Source organism: Ochlerotatus camptorhynchus, unplaced genomic scaffold (genome assembly GCF_037179485.1).
Source record: "Ochlerotatus camptorhynchus isolate MF236.1 unplaced genomic scaffold, CSIRO-AGI_Acam_v1.1 ptg000411l, whole genome shotgun sequence".
Taxonomy (NCBI): Eukaryota; Metazoa; Arthropoda; class Insecta; order Diptera; family Culicidae; genus Ochlerotatus; species Ochlerotatus camptorhynchus.
The window spans coordinates 61,215-81,925 of NW_027040897.1; the positions used below are offsets into that span (position 1 = coordinate 61,215).

At 36.9% G+C, this 20,711-nt stretch overlaps 2 protein-coding genes across 2 annotated transcripts; one reads left to right on the forward strand and one right to left on the reverse strand.

Annotated features, from left to right (window-relative positions):
• The first annotated feature begins 5,956 nt into the window (after positions 1 to 5,956).
• On the forward strand, positions 5,957 to 15,805 carry Vdup1 (arrestin family protein Vdup1). Its single transcript, XM_065233705.1, has 5 exons — positions 5,957 to 6,378; positions 9,680 to 10,017; positions 10,091 to 10,273; positions 10,341 to 10,526; positions 15,396 to 15,805. Exons 1-5 carry the CDS (start codon positions 6,258 to 6,260, stop codon positions 15,591 to 15,593), a joined length of 1,026 nt encoding a protein of 341 aa, XP_065089777.1. The 5' UTR covers positions 5,957 to 6,257; the 3' UTR covers positions 15,594 to 15,805.
• On the reverse strand, positions 15,729 to 20,711 carry Irbp (Inverted repeat-binding protein). Its single transcript, XM_065233704.1, has 11 exons — positions 20,627 to 20,711; positions 20,055 to 20,309; positions 19,784 to 19,985; positions 19,498 to 19,727; positions 19,251 to 19,435; positions 17,991 to 18,131; positions 17,649 to 17,924; positions 17,047 to 17,141; positions 16,179 to 16,453; positions 15,993 to 16,118; positions 15,729 to 15,918 (listed from the first exon to the last, which is right to left on the reverse strand). The coding sequence occupies exons 2-11, from the start codon at positions 20,256 to 20,258 to the stop codon at positions 15,799 to 15,801; spliced, it is 1,854 nt and encodes a 617-aa protein (XP_065089776.1). The 5' UTR covers positions 20,259 to 20,309; positions 20,627 to 20,711; the 3' UTR covers positions 15,729 to 15,798.

The following is a 20,711-nucleotide window of genomic DNA, read 5'->3' on the forward strand; positions in this document are numbered from 1 at the left end:
TTGCTCGCGCATCGCGAAAATCCGAGCTACTCGCACGCAAAGTTGGCAAAATCGCTAAAAGTTGCCAAATCAACCGTTACAAATGTAATTAAAGTGAACGTTTGTCGACAGCCAGGAAGTCTGAATCGGGGGGAAATCGAAAACCGGAAGCCGCTGAGACGACAAAGAGAGTTGCCGGTAGTTTCAAGCGAAACCCTAACCTCTCTCTCCGAGATGCCGCAAATAAGCTGGGTGTATCGTCTACAACCGTGCATCGAGCCAAAAAACGAGCCGGACTATCGACTTACAAGAAGGTATACTATACTAAGGTACTATACTATACTAAGGTACTATAGTGACTCCAAATCGCGATGATAAACAAAATACGACGGCCAAAGCGCGATCCCGAAAGCTGTACACGACGATGCTGACGAAGTTTGACTGCGTGGTAATGGACGACGAAACCTACGTCAAAGCCGACTACAAGCAGCTTCCGGGACAGGAGTTTTATACGGCAAAAGGAAGGGGAAAGGTAGCAGATGTTTTCAAGCACATGAAACTGTCAAAGTTCGCAAAGAAATATCTGGTTTGGCAAGCCATCTGTACCTGTGGCTTGAAAAGCAGCATTTTCATAGCTTCCGGGACTGTCAACCAAGAAATTTACGTGAAAGAGTGTTTGAATAAACGTCTGCTGCCTTTCCTGAAGAAACACGGTTGTTCCGTACTGTTTTGGCCGGATTTGGCATCTTGCCATTACGGTAAAAAGGCCATGGAGTGGTACGCCGCCAACAACGTGCAGGTGGTTCCCAAGGACAAGAACCCTCCCAACACGCCAGAGCTCCGCCCAATTGAGAAATACTGGGCTATTGTCAAGCGGAACCTAAAGAAGACCAAAAAAACTGCTAAGGGCGAGCAGCAGTTCAAGGCAAACTGGCTTTCTGCGGCGAAGAAGGTGGACAAGGTGGCTGTACAAAATCTGATGGCAGGGGTCAAGCGTAAGGCCCGGCAATTCGGATTTGGAAAAGCGGAAGCCTAACTGAATATTTTTCCTGAATTTTATACTAATTGAACTTGAAAAAGAAATTTAATTTGATTTTTTTTTTTTTTTTTTTTTTTTGTTTATTAATTTATTTGATAAGGCTCAACCGAATTAACTTTACAGAGCCAAGGATTCTTGGTCACTATACAATACATCTTAAAACTATAGTCAAAAGGTACAACACAATAAACACTTTATCTTCCGCTATCCAAAAAGCCTTCTGCATCAGAACTAGAGCCGCTTCCAGTGGTTTCATTGTATGGCAAATTGTTGTACGCCAACGAGGGTCAGAGCGCGTCCATTGCAGCAATGGACGCAAAACGTGGTCAGCACTCACACACTCATCACGAAACGGTTGCTTTCCAAAGTCGACGACGCATCGACCGAAAGAACTGCTGATGAAGAACAATGAGGAGGACCACACAATGGTTGCTGCCGAGAAAACAGACGATCGCGCAGCACACATCGAGAGTGGCCTGCTTTTGTCGACAGCCGAGTGAACACTGATAATTTGATTTTTTAAATAAACGATTTCACCGATTTACACGCGTTTTCCCTTGACCAAATTTTGACCGTATCACCCTTTATAACATTTTCCCTGATTTGGCACAAGGTTGCCACAAATCTTTGTTCGCAGGCTGCAGAAAAGTGTAGATATTTTCTCTTCTTATTTACAAAAATGGAAGATTTCTCCCAACGCTTCCAAAACTCAACTTAAGCCAACCTAATAGTAATCACATGCATAGTCACTATGAACTGAGTTCCAATTTCCTGGTCAAACCAAGTGAAATATCTTGGATTAGTACTTGACCAAAAACTAACTTTTAAAGATCACAGGCATTCAAGCCAAATGTAACAAATATATTAAATGTTTATATCCTCATATAAACAGGATATCCAAACTTCACCAGACGAATAAACTTCTCATATATAAACAAGTTTTCAGACCGGCCATGTTTAACGCTGTGCCAATATGGTCTAGTTTTTGCACTACCAGGAAAAAAGTACGTCAAAGGATTCAGAACAAAATTCTGAAGATGATTTTGAAGTTGCCTCCCTGGTACAGTAATACCAACAATCAATACGAAACTCACGATTTTAAATTGGCTCACCACTTTAGTAGCCTATTGGTCCCAAGCAAACGATTAACGTACCCTATTCTAGTTGAAATTCTATTATTACACTATGTTTGTTTTGATTCGCTATGAAAGTTTGACAGATAACATCAGGGGTGTGTGGATTCATGCAGAACATGCAGGGGTGAGTGAAATAGCTTGGGACTGCTTGGGACCGTTGTTCTGGTACTACGTGAGCCAAAAATAATAATGATTTTCTTCGGGACCCAGTGGTCTTAGAGTTACCTCTATGGTAATACCAACAATCAATACGAAACTAACGATTTTAAATTGGCTCACTACTTGACTAGCCTATTGGTCCCAAGCAAGAGATTAACGTATCCCATTCTAGTCGAAATTCTAGTACTACGCAATATTTGTTTTGATTCGCTATGAAAGTTTGACAGATAAAATGAGGGGTTATCGGTTTTTCCTATGTTTCGAGGGGTGAATCGATCAGCTTGGGACCGAAGAGAGTACCAGAGCTGAGCCAAAAAGTTGAGCACGTTATTTCGGGACCTTCTAGTCTTAGAGTTACCTCTATGGTAATACCATAGAGGTAACTCTAAGACCAGAAGGTCCCGAAGAAACGAGCTCAACTTTTTGGCTCAGCTCTGGTACTCTCTTCGGTCCCAAGCTGATCGATTCACCCCTCGAAACATAGGAAAATCCACGAACCCCTCATTTTATCTGTCAAACTTTCATAGATAATCAAAACAAACATAGTGTAGTACTAGAATTTCCACTAGAATGGGGTACGTTAATCGATTTGCTTGGGACCAATAGGCTAGTCAAGTAGTGAGCCAATTTGAAATCGTTAGTTTCGTATTGATTGTTGGTAATACCACAAACGAAGTGACAGACGGAGCGGCTCGAAAACTTTGGTGACTAACCTGCTATTGCAATTTTTCAGTGTACCACATGGCAACACCACTACTACTGGAATGTACCACATGGCAACACTACTACTAGATTGAACTAGCATTTTCACCAAATGTACTAGAATGTTTTGGTTCTATCTCTTTCTCTCTACTCAAAACTGAAATGCATAAAAAAAATGACAAAATGATACGCACTCTTTGCACACTGTCAAAGAATCATTGTACACAAAATCAACTTTGTTCAAATGAAAACAAAAAAACTAACCCATCTGGTGGATGATGGCACAAGCTTCCAAGAAAATTCTATTACAGTGAACCACATTATTTTAATGGATTTCTTCGCCAGTTAGTCGTCTGTCACTTCGTTTGTGGTAATACCGAGGTAGATAGAATTTCGAATGTTGAGACTTTAGAACAAATGTCCAACAAAATAATTAATAATTTCAGGCAAAAATCGTTGCAATCCTCAATGGCAGCGATAAATTCCCTTTATACTTAGATAGGATTTAGCTTTAGTTTTTTATTTTAAGATTTCAATTGTTGTACTGACATGCAGGTTTAAAAAACCTGTTTAAAATACTGAATTGCCAAGACAGGAATAATTTAAAAACACTTAGATATATATATCATAACAATTAAGGCTGGTAAGTAACTGTAGTAACTGGAGTTCCTAGATTAAAATGTAATTTATTTTGAATTTGGAACTAATAAAGAGTTAAAAATGTCTGTTCAGCTCGGAAGTTGAGCGATCACTATACCATTGAAACATTAATACCACCTTCTCACTAAAATTCTAAACAAAAGATAGATCCATCAATATAAGAACACTCTTTTTCCAGGCAATCTGGCTACATCGAATTTATTGTACAGATTCATTATCAATCAAAGTTCTTATTTTATTGCATGACATTATTGCTGCTGATTTTCCAACTCATGAACTTTGACAGGAGGCAGTTAACTAACGGATGTTAAAAGCAACAACAATCAATATCAACAAATTCTGTCAGGCAATCTGGATCCTGTCATTTATTAAAATAGTCTACACGCAAAACATATTTTTCTTACATCCAATAAAGTGGGATTCACTACATCCTCTGCATATGTTTCATACAACAAATGTAATGGCGGTTATTGCAAATTTTTCCTGAATGAATTTTTTTGTTTAAAATTTTTACGAGATGATTTTTTAGGCACAATGCATTTGATTATTTTAAAAACCTTCCAGCGACCAAATCTGGAATACAATCTTACCATTTCCAAATGGGGTGTATAAGCGACTACCATCGATTAATTTCAAATGGATGACACGTTGATAACTTTTTCAGCATCACACGGAAATTGAACTCGACATTTTTTTTCAAAATTATGTATCTTGGATGCTATTTATTTCTCCGTTTTTAAATGTTTTCAAACCGTTGAAACAGCTATTTCCTCCACTTTTCATAATTATGCTGGTCACATTATCACCCCTATTCTGTATTTCGTTTCGAACGAAATTCTCATACAAAAAAATATTTTTTTGTATGAGAATTTCGTTCGAAACGAAATACAGAATAGGGGTGTATACCTGTTTTTGTCATTTCACCGTAAAAACCGGATTATTTTTTTAACGATATTTTACAGAGGTAAAGTAGTTAACGCTGCCGGTGGTGTAGTGGCAAGCGTGATTACCTCTCACCCCAGCAGGCCTGGGTTCAATCCCAGTCGGCGCCGCCGGGATGTTCTGAGGCATAACATCTCTGATCACGCCTTCCTTCGGATGGGAAGTAAAGCCGTTGGTCCCCGGTTCATGAGTTGATGGGTCGATAGGTAGGGTCCAGGTGTGGGAGCTGCCTTCCTGGCACGTCGGTAGCATTGGTGCTCAGCACGGAAAACAAGATCGACGGAAAAAACAAACCAAGGGAAAAAAAGAGGTAAAGTAAGTAAAGGCGCAGCTACAAAGCAAGACCATGCTGGAGGTGGCTGGGTTCGAATCTCGGTCCGTTCTAGGAATTTTTCGGGTTGGAAAATTTCTCGACTTTGGTTTAGTGCTCGAAGAGTTATGTACTTTTGCATGGTACTTTTGTGATAAACTCGGGTTTCACGGTTCAAATCAGATAATTCAACTCGTCCCCGATCTGGTAGTCGATGTCCAAGTAACTTGAAAGCGAATACAAAAAGATGAACACCAACTAACTTCTGGACGTTCGATTCGCAGTTAACGAAAGACAAATCAAACAAACCTGTCAAAATTTAATGTTCGTTGCTAAATAATCAGTTGTTTGTGTCAGTCGAATCTACATTTTTTAATTTAGCTTTTTTTAAAAAGCTACACTAAAAAATGTAGATTCGACTTCCTTAGAGTAATGTAGCTTTTTTAATGTTTAAAAAATCATCTATTAGGCAAATATGACCACTTATGACTTAACCGTACGTTTATGCATCCGCAAAACAAAATTCACCGTCACTTGGTTAGTGATCAAAAGACTTGTTCGATTTTCTTGTAGCATAGACTACGAACCCCGTTTTGAAGGAAGTCTACTTGCAATGGTATGAACATATTTGATTCATATGCGGCGGCATTCCACCACCACCCAGAAAGTATGGTACATAAATGCGACACCTTCCACATCACATACACAGTCGACCATTTGTTTATGAATCATTTGAAGGAATACGCCAAAACAAGAAAGGTCACACTCGCTCATTACATAAAAGTCACAGTTTTGATCGCATGACTCACTCAAAGTTATGATACATAAGCATCTTAAATGAATCTCAAATTGATTTTTTTGTAGATAGAAATCTATTAAATGATTTGTTTAATGTAACATAATATGTCTTAAAATTGCGATACTACTCTTTGAAAAACATTTTTCGGCTTTGTGAGTATTATGCTACACCTATACAGAACGACGTGATCACGCATACGTCAATCTCAAAACCACCCATCCTATTTTATAGTACCACGTACTAGTATACGATCGAATGCTGTTCTTCGTTTCGCACGAAAAGAAGTGTAGTTGGAACATTTTGTGAAAAATGTAATAAAATATTGAATCTATTGGTTATTTGAAACCATATTGGTGCTATTAAGTGTAGAAAAATATGAATCAGCTCTTCCGAAGACATGTGATTAGCATAAAAAAATAACGATTTCAGTCAATCTGAATGTTATCCTGAGTAGATCAATGATATCATCGACTTTTAATCCTGAAATCTAGAGTGGTCTTTAACAGTGGAAAATAAAACAAAAAGTGCATCATGCCGAGAAAACTGTTGAAGTTTCTTATCCTTTTTGATAATTCATCACTGCTGTATTTCCCTGGTCAATTCCTATCCGGAAGGGTTTTACTTGAGCTGCAAGAGAATACACCCGTACTAGGTATGGTCGCTGTAATTAATTCAACATACAACCAAAAACCATTCTCGCATTTGATATTGATTACGCCATCATGAAAACATGTTATAACCATAATCCAATTCCAAATTAATACTACATCAGGTAATCACTGAAATATTGATTTCCAATTTCTTAGTCGCTATTTTTTTTTATGGGACGGAAAAATCTCTTCTTGGCGAATATATGAGTCCATGTATTCGCTCACTTGAAATAATATATACGTCACAGCTCATCTCAATGTTACTACATGCACAACACTGTAGTGTATGGAAGTACATTCATTAAAAGGCAGCGCTTGAATGGCCTTCGCTTCAAGATCTGATACTTTTTTTTTTGCTCTTCCGCACATTGTCACATTTATTCAACATGACGTGATCGATGGAGTATTTGAATTGATCAACCAAAATCTTCAAAACCATATTTCTGATAACGCTTGTGTCTAATGTTACACAGCTTGATGCTTATTTTAATTTATGTTCACGTTATGCAATTAAAGCATTCATGTCAGAAATAGCAGTAGAGGTCTGCTAAAATGGCTATGACCAAACGTAGAATAGTTGATACTTGCCAATTTTGGAGAGCCTCTTTCTAGGTGATCTGACATAAGGCGTTATGTTTGTGGGTTTCTTATTACAGCAATGAATCGTTAATCACCCCAACGCATCTAAATATTTTTTTTTTCGAATTGCACGCAATAACTAAATAAACTTGGCCTAGAGAGCCCATTTGAACCCTTAATAAGAATTAATTCTTCTTCATGGCTGAAATCGTTGTACTGTAACTGCTTTCAAGGTATACTGTTTAAAACTCTTCCACAGTTATCAATGGACTGCCTTCTAATACCTTTTTCAGACAACATATTTATAACATGTTATAGTAATTATCTAATTATAAATATAATAATTAACGACAAGAAAAATCTCCTCAAGATAGCCTCATAACCCTTCTATGAATCAGAGCAAAAAAGTAGAAGAGTATGTGTGTAGGGGCACGAACGGAAGGTTGACGTAGAACCGCGATTAATCGATAAATTGTTTGCGCTTAGTTCTTTTGGTTGATTCTATCTATAAATTTAAAACTCTTCAAACATTGGAAATGATGGCTGGTTGGTACCTAAACCTGATATGGTTCTTCCCTGTGAATTCACGATGTTTTTCCATGACAGCCATTATTTGGTAAGATTTCTTCATTGAAAATAATAGTTATTTAAACAAATATTGAAAACATGGTAATCGTGGCAAAACAGACTAAAATTGTACACACTAAGATTTTGTTGCCGAGATGGACACCACCGAGCAGCTCTGCATTTTATTTTGCTGAAAATTCAGAAAAAAAATATGTTTGTTAGCTGAGATCTCGGCAAAATTCCCGTTTGTTAGCTGAATCTCGGCAAGTTTTTCACTGAGATCCAGCAAAATAAAATGCCGAGCTGCTCGGTGGTGCCCATCTCGGCGAAAAAATCTAAGTGTGTAGATTACAAGTTGAAACCATTTTTATTTGATCCCTGAGGCTGTTTCCAATTGATGGAAAGTTATCAATTGGGTTCTTTAATTTATGAAAAATATATCGGTTTCTATACATCATCTGAAAGGGCTTCGTTTTCTGAGCACAACGATATTTTTTTCGATCCCATTTACTGCCCTGTGCGGCATAACAGTCCCATTAGCATTTTTGGCGATTATGAGTTATACATTGGAATCTATTGTCAAGTACCATCACTTTACAATGTACACGAAAAAAATCCTACTTTGTTCAGAAAATGTCGCGAAAAATAACAAAACTACCGTTCCGATTCAAATTTCGGACGATTCAAATTTCGGACACTTTCATTTTGAATTAAATATTACATCCAGTTAGAAACAAAGTAATAATGTTAGATGATCGTGGAGGGCACTAGTCAAAAAAATTTAAAATTTACAAGACATGTGGATCATATTCGACCGAGATAATCAACTTTTAAAAGTGTCCGAAATTCGAGTTTAAGTGTCCGAAATTTGAATCGGCACGGTATGTTGTCCCATCCATAAGAGCCCATGGAGAAAAAAATCTTCAACAGCGTTTTTCTCAGCTTGCTGTTTTAACGAATGGGACAACTATGCTGAAAAGGGCAGTTTACTTCTACATTGATTTTTAAATCAAGATTTAAAGCAAACTAATCACTTAACTGTTTGACACAAAACTAACATATTGACAGCTCACTCCCATACAAAGTACCACTTATTTAAAACAGTTGCAGTGCTCCAAAATTGATGAAATTTTGGATTTCGGTTCCATTTGTGATGTAGATTACGAATATCCAATTACCTTGAAACCCCTAAAGAACCCAATTAACCCTGATATCCGAGCGTGATTATTTATAACTGACAGACAAAAGAAAAGATTTTAACAACTATGCACGAAAACTGATCGATCAATGCCTGTGTATTTTCTAACATGAATAAAATCTTTCAACATGTAACTTTTACTTCCGAGTTGAATTTAACGTGCCAAAAGGGAATTGAAAAAACAATTATTAAAAGGTTTGAGAGATATTTAAAATTGCCAACTTTTATAAACAAAACGTCGATTATTCTTTCCTCGCCGATCGAACGCAAATTACCAGCATCATGGAATAGGGGAAACTTTCCCCAACCTAAAGATGGTGTTAGTTTGCGTAGGCGAGCCTTGAGTCACTAGAAAAGGGTTTCCGAAGTTTTTAACGCAATAACTGATGTGTTCTTTTCTGTTGTTGGTCGTGATTTGCTCGATTAGTTCCGCTATTTGACAGCTCTATTGGTAGTTATGCTGAAAATAAGTGTTTTCTGCAAAATAGTATTTCTAACTATGGTCTTAGTTTCAGTGTACGTTAGTAGAAAACTTAAGGACAATAGACATATAATATAGAATAAATAATTTTTTTTCAGATTTTTATGTGTATACATAGATTTCAGCTTTTCTACCACTGTACCAGATTTAAATAAAATGTCCCATTTACAAAATAAAAGCATTTTAAGATTGTACTCGTATACTTTTCCGTGGAAAATTTTGAAACCATCATCACTTTTATAGTTCGTCTATTATCCACGAGTGCCAACTTTGATTTGCCAATATTATTCGCCGATCATTCATAGAAGGTATGCAGCACCTTCCTGTCGAAAATACCACTGTTATATCTGTCAGCAAATTTCTTTCCCGGTCATCACACATGGCGAGATGAAAGAGATGTTTTTGTTACTCCCCCACACCATTGACAGTTTTAAGTAACATCAAATATTTATTGATTTTGTGTGAATATTGATTCCAGGATTGCACTTCCACGTCGTTGGAGAATGCGTAGTACGCGTTAGATCAGGACGTCATGAACGTTCCTATGATAAAGAGAACTACATTGACTTTAGGATGCGATTGCTAGGTGACGCAGAACATCAAGGTCCAACTGTGCTGTCCCCTGGAATTCACAGTTTTCCGTTCAAACTTGGCCTGCCGGTTGATCTACCATCCACGTTTTTAGGTCGCTATGGATGGGTACAGTATTATTGCAAAGCTGCTCTGCGTGAACCGTCAGGGTTAATCCATAAGAACCACCAGGTCTTCATCGTCATGAATCCAATAGACTTAAACACGGAACAACCATATTTGGCGGTATGTATCAATCCCTCTCTATTAAAGTATGTTTCTGTTAAAATAAATTCGGTCTGATCTATGTACCTTTCAGGATCCATTCAAATGCAATATTGAGCATAATTTAGGGGTTGCATGTGTTGGAGGAGGCATTGTAAAATGTAGAATTATTCTGGACAGAGGGGGATATGTCCCTGGTGAATCGATTATGATTACGGCGACAGTTACAAATTCTAGTGGCGTTACAATAAAGAGTACCAAGGCCGCGTTAACTGAGGTATAATCAAGTTAGAATAGCTTTACTAAGATAGTTATTTACAACCACTTACTTTTCTAATTGCAAGACCATTCAATATTTTGCTCATGAAAAATTGATTCAAACGGAAAAACGCGAACTAGCGGTTATTTCACGAGGAAAAATTCGCCCGGGAGGTCGGGATGAATGGCAAAATGAATCTCTTTATGTGCCACCCCTTCCACCAACCAATCTACGAGGATGCCATCTGATTCGGATACAATATGATGTTTGTGTAAGTAATTTAATAAAACATTTAAACAATATATGTAAGTATATTACGAATTGCGTAAATCTTATATTTCTTATGTGGCAGTAATAAGGTTTTAGATTCCTGCGCCTAAAATAAGTACAGAGTAATATTGTCGCACTGGGTATAAAATTTATATATTAAACTTCTCAAAGTTATTTACAGCTAGTATTCAATCATATAGCTTGCCAATACTCATCTTAAGGTGCAAAAGGCCGCATAACATGTTTAAAAAAATCAAAAGCTTCGTTAAAAATTGAATTTCTGTTTCTGAAAATGTGTTCATTGTATTCTACTTGCCTAGCGGATCACAGTGAACACATTTTCATAAACAAAATTTCGATTTTGAACAAATAAACTAATCTTCTTTTTTTTTGCCGACCCTTTGCTTTCAAATAAATAGGTATTCCAATTTCCTCAATAATATAAAAGTACCATAAACGAACCGTATCCCAGATGGGTAAACTATCACACAAATGGTTTGGATGATACACCGAACACGTCGTTATAAGCTCTCTTTTGTGGTTATTTTGTATTAGGACTGCCCTTTGCGAAAAAAAAAATAATGCGCATTTTTTTCACTGGAGTCTAAAGTGATAAAAGGGTAAAAGTTCGCAATAAATCTCTTTGCTGCAAAAATAATGACAGCACTCACCATCAGAGGGCGAGCTGCCTTCAATCGAATAGGAACTCAGTGATGAGTAAATTTGCCTCATGTTTTCCAGGTTTGTCCAGGAAAAAAATCCCCAATATGACAAAAGTAAAGATTGGATTCACTCAATGTATTGATACTCCTAGACTGAGTAAAATTTTCGTAAATTTTCCTCGTTTTCCGGCAGATTTTTTAGGTTTTCCACAGGAAAACATGAGGCAAATTTACTCATCGCTAGTGACGCTATTGCACAGTGGTCCAGAATGCAGATTTAGGTGGAAGGATATGTTTTGAGCTTGAGATTGAAACTATAGAATAAAAGTCTCTTCTACAAAGTTGTTCCTTATAGTTACCCTAATAAAAAATAACCATAAACGAACGATAACCCAAATCATTGAACTATTCCACAAATGGTTTGGATGATACCCAGAACACGTCATTAAGCAAATTAACCATACAATTTTTATTAGGGTAGGCCTTCATTTTTATGACAATGAATTCTAGGGTGGTTTTTATTATCATTGAAATCAAAAACCTAACTTTTTTGTTTGTAGAAATTAAGGTATACATTTTTCGGCAAAGTATAGCTGAGCTAATTTCAAGCAACTTTGTAAAAAATAACTTTTTTGTATCTCCTAAATTTACCGATGTAGAGCTATTTTCTTGAATTGAGTTAGGGTGTCTCTAAAACAACAGTTGTTTTGCTCTAGATTTTTATTTTAAGTTTCTCAGCAAATGTCTTCAAATAACTTTTAGATTTTTAGAAGGTGCAACTTTTTGCTGTACAGAGCTTGTTGATATCTTTCGCCGATCAAGAGTTATTGACGTTTTTCTACTAAAAAATATGCCCTTTTCAAATGGTAATATCTCTTGGAGCAAAAAAAAAATTAGGGAATTTGAAAGGGCGTGTGTTATTCTCAATAATATGAAAAAGTTAGAGGTATGTTATTTTTTAAACTCGTTTAAAATCAATTTGAATTTATTCATATTTTTTACTATAATTGGGTACATCTTTTTTATTAGAATAGCCAACAGAATACAAACAACAACTTTTGCTATAAAGAGCTTTAAAAGTCTCTAGAAGATGACTTTAATGATAAATTTGAAATAAAAAAGTTATAGGCAAAAGACGGTTTTCACAGGACCACTCTAATGACAAATTTAAACAAAATTAAATACTTTGACTATATGTTTAGTATTACTTCTGCGTGAAGTCGACGATTTACATAGTTGAAGATGCTTATTTCAAATAACAGACTGAAGTGGTAATTTTTATACGATAGATGGAGGAGATGAAAGTATAGAATTGATAGTTCCGTTATAATACGCCAGTGTGAAAATTGCATATAGATAGTAGATAGCGAGCTAGGACAACTTTTAAGGAAGGTAAAAATCGGTTTTTTCATCTCTCTTTACCAAACAAGACTGCAATAACGTCTGTAGTATCGAAAAATGTCCACTCAGATTTAAAGTGTCTATGTGGACCATGCATGACCTATTTCCGACTAACCCAGATGTTCAAGGTTCTTCAAATCGTCCTGCAGTTCAGATAATATGATCTACTAGATCAACCGAGATTGGGACAATGTCTTTAGTATCGAAATATTTCCAGACAGATGCACAGTGTCTATATGGATAATGTATGATTTATTTCCATGTATACCAGATGATCTAGGTTCTCCAAATCGTCCTGCATTTCAGATGATTTGTTTTACTAGATCAACAAAGACTGGGATAATATCTGTAGTATCGAAATATCGATTTGGAAATCCCAGAACATTTGGCATACACGGATGTAGGTTGCCATGATCCACATAGACACTGCAAATTTGTTTTGACATATTTCGATACTAAAGATATTGAATTAGTCTTGGGCGAACTAGTATAAAAATAATCTGATCTCCAGAATGATTTCAGAACCTATAACATCTTGTATACATAGCAATAGGTCGGGCACGATCCACATAGACACTTTGAATCTGTTTGGACATATTTCGATACTACAGACATTATTGCAGTCTTGGTTGATATACCTAGTAGAACAAACCTCAGGACGATTTGGAGAACCTAGAATGGCAATTACTCGCATATATACGATTCGTTTATGATTTGACAACGACAAATGCTATGTTCATATTGGAAATAAAAAGAAACATGAAAATGTCTCACATTGGACATACCCCAGGGAATTTCCGTGTAAATCCGGTGTGACTAATGGAATTGAGATCATTTCTCGATTATTTGCAGGGTATTTGGTTTGAACCGGTAAATGTAATTTGATGACAGCAAAATAATCCAGGACGGAAAGGTTACAACAGCACATCTGTCCCTTCGCGATTTTCGCGACATCATTTAATATTTCCGAGATTTTTGCGACTGAAAGTTCAAATCCGCGAAAATCGCGAAATCCGCTAAATTCGCGAAATCCGCGCCTGTTGTAACAGCTCTGAAAGTATCGTTGTTGGTAGTACTGCTACATGTGGCGTGCATAGTCAATTCCCGCGTTTGACGTTTACACACTACCGCCATATGTTCAGCGTACTACCATAGAGGTAACTCTAAGACCAGAAGGTCCCGAAATAACGTGCTCAACTTCTTGGCTCAGCTCTGGTACTCTCTTCGGTCCCAAGCTAATCGATTCACCCCTCGAAACATAGGAAAAACCAATAACCCCTCATTTTATCTGTCAAACTTTCATAGCGAATCAAAACAAACAGTGCGTAGTACTAGAATTTCGACTAGAATGGGGTACGTTAATCGTTTGCTTGGGACCAATAGGCTAGTCAAGTAGTAAGCCAATTTAAAATCGTTAGTTTCGTATTGATTGTTGGTTTAAGCACCGGTTAAAAACTAATGATTTAAAATTGGCTCACTATTTGACTAGCCTATTGGTCCCAAGCAAATGGATAACGTACATCATTCTAGTCGAAATTCTAGTACTACACTATGTTTGTTTTGATTCACTATGAAAGTTTTACATATAAATTGAGGGGTTCGTGGATTTTCCTATGTTTCGAGGGGTGCGTCGATAAGCTTCGGACCGGAGATAGTACCAGAGCTGAGCCAAAAAGTTGAGCACGTTTCTTCGGGACCTTCTGGTCTTTACCTCTATGGTATAAGCTGGCGATATGTTTCTTCAGAAAAAAAAACTGAAGGAACTCTGTCCGACCCTAAGTTCTATGAGCTGGCACGTCGGTTCGTCGGTGCTACTATATCATATAAGTGCAAGTTGCAGTCGATTATTTGGAAGGCTTAATCGTTTTAGCTTTACGGAGCCGATAATTCATTGTTTGTAACAAAGTTCACTTAATTCTATGTCTGGTAGGAGTTGAGCCGAATACTGACGGCTTACCCGAGGTTAGAATGGTACATCCATGTACATCGTCGAAGGATAGAATCAGAACGTTGTAGCTAATTACCTTGAAGTCTAATCAAAAAGTGTTCTTCAGCAAAGTTTTAGCTGATAAAATTTCCCATAAGAACAAATAGCAAACTTTTCCGTAGATGACTATAGCGAAGGGCTAGAACGTTGAGAACACAAAGTTCATTTTTTCCATAGTAATTCTCATAGAAACTTCGAAGGGCCAGTGCAGTATGAGTTCGCATCCAAATGAACTAAAATTTTGAGAGAATTATCAGAACCTGATTTGGAATCGATTGAGCTTGGTGGAGCAAAATCGATATTTTAAACCACCCTATTATCTATATTTCCACAATTAAAATGTTCTAAGGAAGTCGCCAGTTATTTATATTACAGTAATTGCCCGATTTTGACAGCCATCCGCACATCAGACTTTTACCCTTCAATAATTTCACATAACCGTAATTTCAAATCTTTCTCAAACATCTACAAGATTGATGTTTGAGGTATACTTTGATGCAATAATACCAGTGAAAAGCGCATGGGTTTCGTAGAACATACAAAAAAGATTTTCAAAAAGGGCGCTGGCTAAATCGGGTTATTACTTTATACACCAAATCCAGTGTATATTATTGCATACATTGAGGGTACAACTAACGAACGACAGTGATCTGGTATTCCAGAGCTTCATTGCTAAATTAAAAAATGAACTAAAGTTTCAATAAAGAATTCGGAACATCTATCAATAAACGCCGCACATTGATAACATCATATTAGGTAATTCCTAGAAGACATCAATAATACGATCGCTTTTCGGGCACAAACCTCTTCTTATTTTCAGTTTTTGATTGAACCAAAATCGTTAGAGAAGCAGGTGAAACTACAGCTACCCATTACACTTGGAACATATCCCTTCAAAACCGGCGATGGAGAAGACACGAACGAGTGGGCCGAGACGGTCTACAAACCGGAAACGCACTATCCCTCAACGTTGCCCATTTTCAGACCATGGCTACACGAGAAACCCGATTCCAAATGATGAATCGACGAGCAAGTCGTGCAATCATGACAACTTGTTAGGTGATATTTTACAATTAGTAAACTGCATTTTATAGAATAGACAAGTACGAAGAAACGGCAGAACGGTACAGAAAAGTGCCATAAGAGTGTAAACTTAAAATCGTAGAATGGTGTATTTTAAATAACAAATTGAATATTAATAATAAATCATACAACAATGGAATTTACAAATTATGGTCTTGCTTTATCTTGTTCACCAGGTCTGCCTTATTCAGTCTCGATATTCCATCAACCCCTTGTTGCTGTAAATATGCCCGAAGAGTCGCCACAAGTAATGACCCGGTCTAAAATAGAAAGATTGCAATAGATTCGTTTAGGTACAAGCAAACGCACGTTTGCATTCTTATATTCTAGTTACTTTTCCAGACTGTATTGCTTCTACAATCGCTACCGGATCAACATCTGCAGTTAGTTTTTGAGCTTTGCTACTCGGTCCTTCACCATCAGCTGCTTTGGCTCGCCTTTTGGTAGTTTCAATAACGTCCTGTAATATTTTGAAAATTCAGTCCACTTTTACTTAACTTAGGACTACTAATAAAATTACCTCTCCAAACAAATCAGCTATTGTTTTCACAAAAGGTCCAACTTTACCATCAATCCGATCATCGTCCGGCTTTGTTGAATCGTACACTTCTAAATCATGTTTATCGAAGAGCAGTGCCTCTATGTTGGTGTAGGTTGTAAGTAATACCGGATTATCAAACTGAGAGGGGTGGTATTTGAACTTGATTTTCTTTGCAATTGACTTGAATACATCTATCTGCTGTTGTGTGACATCCGGCGCAGATCGCTCGAAAACTTCCAATTTTCTCATGTCAGCTATAAAGTATGATTTTATCAGGCTCATTTGGTTATCACGAGTGATTTAATTAACAGCGAATGTTAACCCTCTCCTTCCCATGTTCCCGGTCCTACCCATGTTTGTCAGTCTACCATTGAATAGCCAGTACTTATTTAAGTTTATCCGTGTGCTCATCATTCTCGTCCATATGTGTTCTGAGCAAGTATTGAAAAACCTTTAAACTATAGAAAAGGTAACTAAATCAAAAACTTTTTTTTAATGAATTCGATAATTCAGTGCCAACATTTCAAAGAGGCTTAATTGCTTTTGTAAACAATGGCTGTCGATTTCTCGCATCTTAAAGCTCACTCCTTCAAAATAACAATGCTAGATGGTAGAGGAAACATTCCTCTAACTGTTGGTGTCATTATTTTTCATGAGTGAGCGTTTATTGGCGAGAAATCGACGGCTAAAGCCATTGTTTACAAATACAATTATGCCCCTTTGTTGGCACTGAATTTTAGATTGTATGGAACATCTTTTGTTCTAGCACTTTTTTTTAAACAAATTTTTTGATCTAAAAAACAAACAAAAAAACCTTTTGGGGAGGAAAGGGTTAATAAAAATATACCTGCATATGGAATAAATTCAATTCTGAATCCACTATGACGAAATGGTTCGCCATCCTCATCACAGCAACATACTTGTGGAACCAGTGCAACCAATCTATTAAACAGATAAAATTTAAATTACATCTGAATAATCGGTGATTATCTTCCCCTGACGACAAACAAGTCAAGAAAGGTTTTTGTACCAGAGCTATTAACGAAAGAGGAAGCGCAATAATAAGTATCAATGATCAATGAGATGGATTACCGAGGTGAAGAAATCGGTTAAGTTGTGTGAGTAATACCCCTGTACGATACAAGCAATTAGTGACGTCACTATTTGCGTTTACGTTGATTTTTTGGTTTACTAATACAACAATATTTCACAATCTGCTTCACCTCTCTCTGTAGCTCATTGGTCAGAAATAATTATGCAAGTGCTTCAAGAACGCAATGTTGAAAGTGCTTGTAAGAGTGTCAAAACTAGCAAGAAGGATACTTACTATTTTTTTTTTGAAGAGACTTTCAGCCTTAGGCTGGTTCGTCTCTGGGAACCCCAGATGAGGATTCCCCTACTTGAGGAGAGTGGGAATTTTAGAGGGAAATTACCCTAAAGGATACTTACTTCGATGGCTGCTTTCGCCTCATGGTGAACATACAATAGGCTGCTTTTTGCTTTGAAAGACACTTTTCATACAGAGCCCGAAATAGTACGGTGGAACCAGCAATGGAACCTTCATCCGGATACAAAAAGAGCGAACTTCTCAGGTGATTTCCCGGAGATACCTTGGTAATTGGTTTAAATCCCAACAAACGCATTCCCGGCTGAAGCATCTGCTTCATATTGGTGACCTCATCCACTGAAAAAATTACTTTCTCGCCTCCGATGGTAAGAGTTTTTCTGCAAAGAGAAATTACAGTCAACTTTAGCGTGATGTCGAAAATTAAAAGTAATTACCACCAATACCTTTGATCTCCCGGAAGGAGCAGTTTGCTGTGCGATTCAGACAGATCATCACTCACAGATGTTGCTTGATACGACCGTTTGGAGATGATTACTTCGTTTGTGTCCCTCAGTAATTTCACTTTCGAAGGATATTTCGTTTTTCTGGCAAAACATTAATCAAGACAGCATATATTACTATCGCACATACTCTCGTTTAGCTTCAAAGCTTGTTTTTTAAATTAATAAAATTTGCTTCAACAGTCTCTAAAATCTCTAAATCGACTACAGTGAATAGAGTAGGGGAACTAGGGGCAAGAAGATAACCCTAACGATAGCGCGTTTTTATATGTGATTCCGTGAATATTTATAGGAGCTTGTGAATCGAATTGTAAGTTTATAACCTTGTCTCCATGTATCATCATTGAAATTAAAATTAAACCCCATCAAAAAATGTTAATGATTTTTTCAAAATGTCATGTCGAACCTGCTCTAAAAATGCTACGGGGCAAGAGGGCCACTCTTATGGGGCAAAAAGACCATGTGTCTAAAATGAAGTTAAACTGATAAATGTTCATTTCTAAACAACAAATTACTATTCTTAGGTATAACAGCAACTGCTTTTATTGTTTATTCCACTAAAATATTGACTTAACGATATATTTTTTTATATCTAAAACATATAAACCATGTGCGTCAAAGATTCAAATGGAAACTATTTTTGATACTATTTTATACAGTTTGTTTTCCAAAATTTCACGAAAACAATGTATATTGGAAACATAAATGCCCAATTGTGTTAATTTCTGAACAGTTTTGTACAATTTAATACATAAATGTAGGGGTGGCACTCTTGCCCCGTATAATGTTTATTTTTAGGAATATAATTTTTGATTAATTAAACAAAATATTTAATAATTTATTGTTATTAATGTATCAAACAACCATCAATAGTGATGTCTCAATGCAGAAATTGTGAAAAAAAATAAATTGGAAATTCCGAAAAACCTTATTTTATGATGCCTTATTCTTATAAAAAACTAGCTTTTCAATGCATCAACACAAAATGATTTTTTGCATTTTTTTTACGACTTCGATTCGGACAGAACTTTTTAGAATGCTTCATAGGAATACCGTGCATAGGTTCATCGTGAGATAAAATTGAAATGATTGCATTTTCAAAATATATTGAGGGTGGCACTCTTGCCCCGGGTGACCTTCTTGCCCCTAGTTCCCCTACCTATATTTGAAAACATTACAATGTTATCCTCAACGACAACTTACCTTGAAAGAGAGTAAACGTTAACTCCTAGCGAGACATCGTCCGCCAAATGCCACTGGATGTGAGATAGAGCCCTTTTCTTGAAATCACGCCTAAATATTCTGGCCAACAGAGGTTCACGTGATTCTTGATAGCGAGGAAAACGGAACTGATCAGGATCTTCCTCTGCCACCGTACATAGAAATTCCTAAAAAAATAGCGTTTAATTTATTTCTTTAATATGGGCAACCTTATGTAGTTTTCTCTAACCCGATAAAATTTGGACCCATCGAAATCTTCGCTCATTGGAATGAGAACGATATTCACGTCCAATTGCTGGAGGTCTTTGGCTTTGACGAAGCTCTGCTGGTACTCATAGCTCCCCGCAGAATGTGGCTCGTCGTTGGACGTGAATAGTACGATACTCGATTGCTCCAATTTATAGCCACAACGTGTGAACACTCGTGAGCAAAGCCAAAGGACGTCAGCCATGTTGCTATCTAGTAATGACATCATTTTTATCATCTTTAACTATCAATCCAATAAAAAAACAAACCTTGCGAATGGCCAAATTTGCGATCAAAGTCGAAAAGGTCGTCAGATTCCCGGAAATTCATAATTTTACGAATGGAATCAGCCGATGGATTCGACAGTGGCATATAAATTGCTGTTTTCTTTGGAACTACCAATCCAGTTTCAAGTTCGATTTCATCCGGAGGAGCAGGACTGTGCTCTATGTTGAAAAACACCACGCCGACCTGCGAAATTAATCAGCTTTTTAAATACCGACCCGACATTTAGATAAAATAATTCGTTAATTGGTATACCAAATCCTTTTCGCTGCTAATTATTTTGTTTCTCATTATGGCCTCGACCAATTCCAGGGACTCCTTGAAATTCGTGAAGCCATCCCTTCTTTCGGCGAACATGTAATCGCCGCAATCTATCAGTGCCAAAAGACCTTCGCGCCCACCGAACACATACTCTTGATTATCGTCTTCATCTTCAGCATGATTCGGATTCCAGTACATCCTGTCGGCTGGTTTTAATGACAGTTGTTTGCAAGGATTCCAACCGAATGCCTAGAACAAGCAACAAGCATGAGTATATTTCATTAATTTTTTTCGATGTAGGGGAAATGCAGGTAATGTTCGGCCTAAGTGTCCCTAATTTGGGCCCATACATAAATTCAGCAATCGACTAAATTTTCAATAGCAACCAAAAATATCCATTAGTAACGTCCCAATAACGCGTTCATCTAGATAAAACTGATAAATAGCAGATTTTTAGCGATGGGCTTAATATTAGATACATAGGCCAACAATTAGAGACATTTCCTCTATTTAACATGAAGATTATCACTTTTCTGAACAAGTTAATCTAAAATTATTTTACTTACCAAGGTGCTAGCACGCGATAAAATTTATAAAAAAAAAATCAAAACTTAACTCATTCTGCGCTCAAAACTTCTGTTTTGTTTCGTG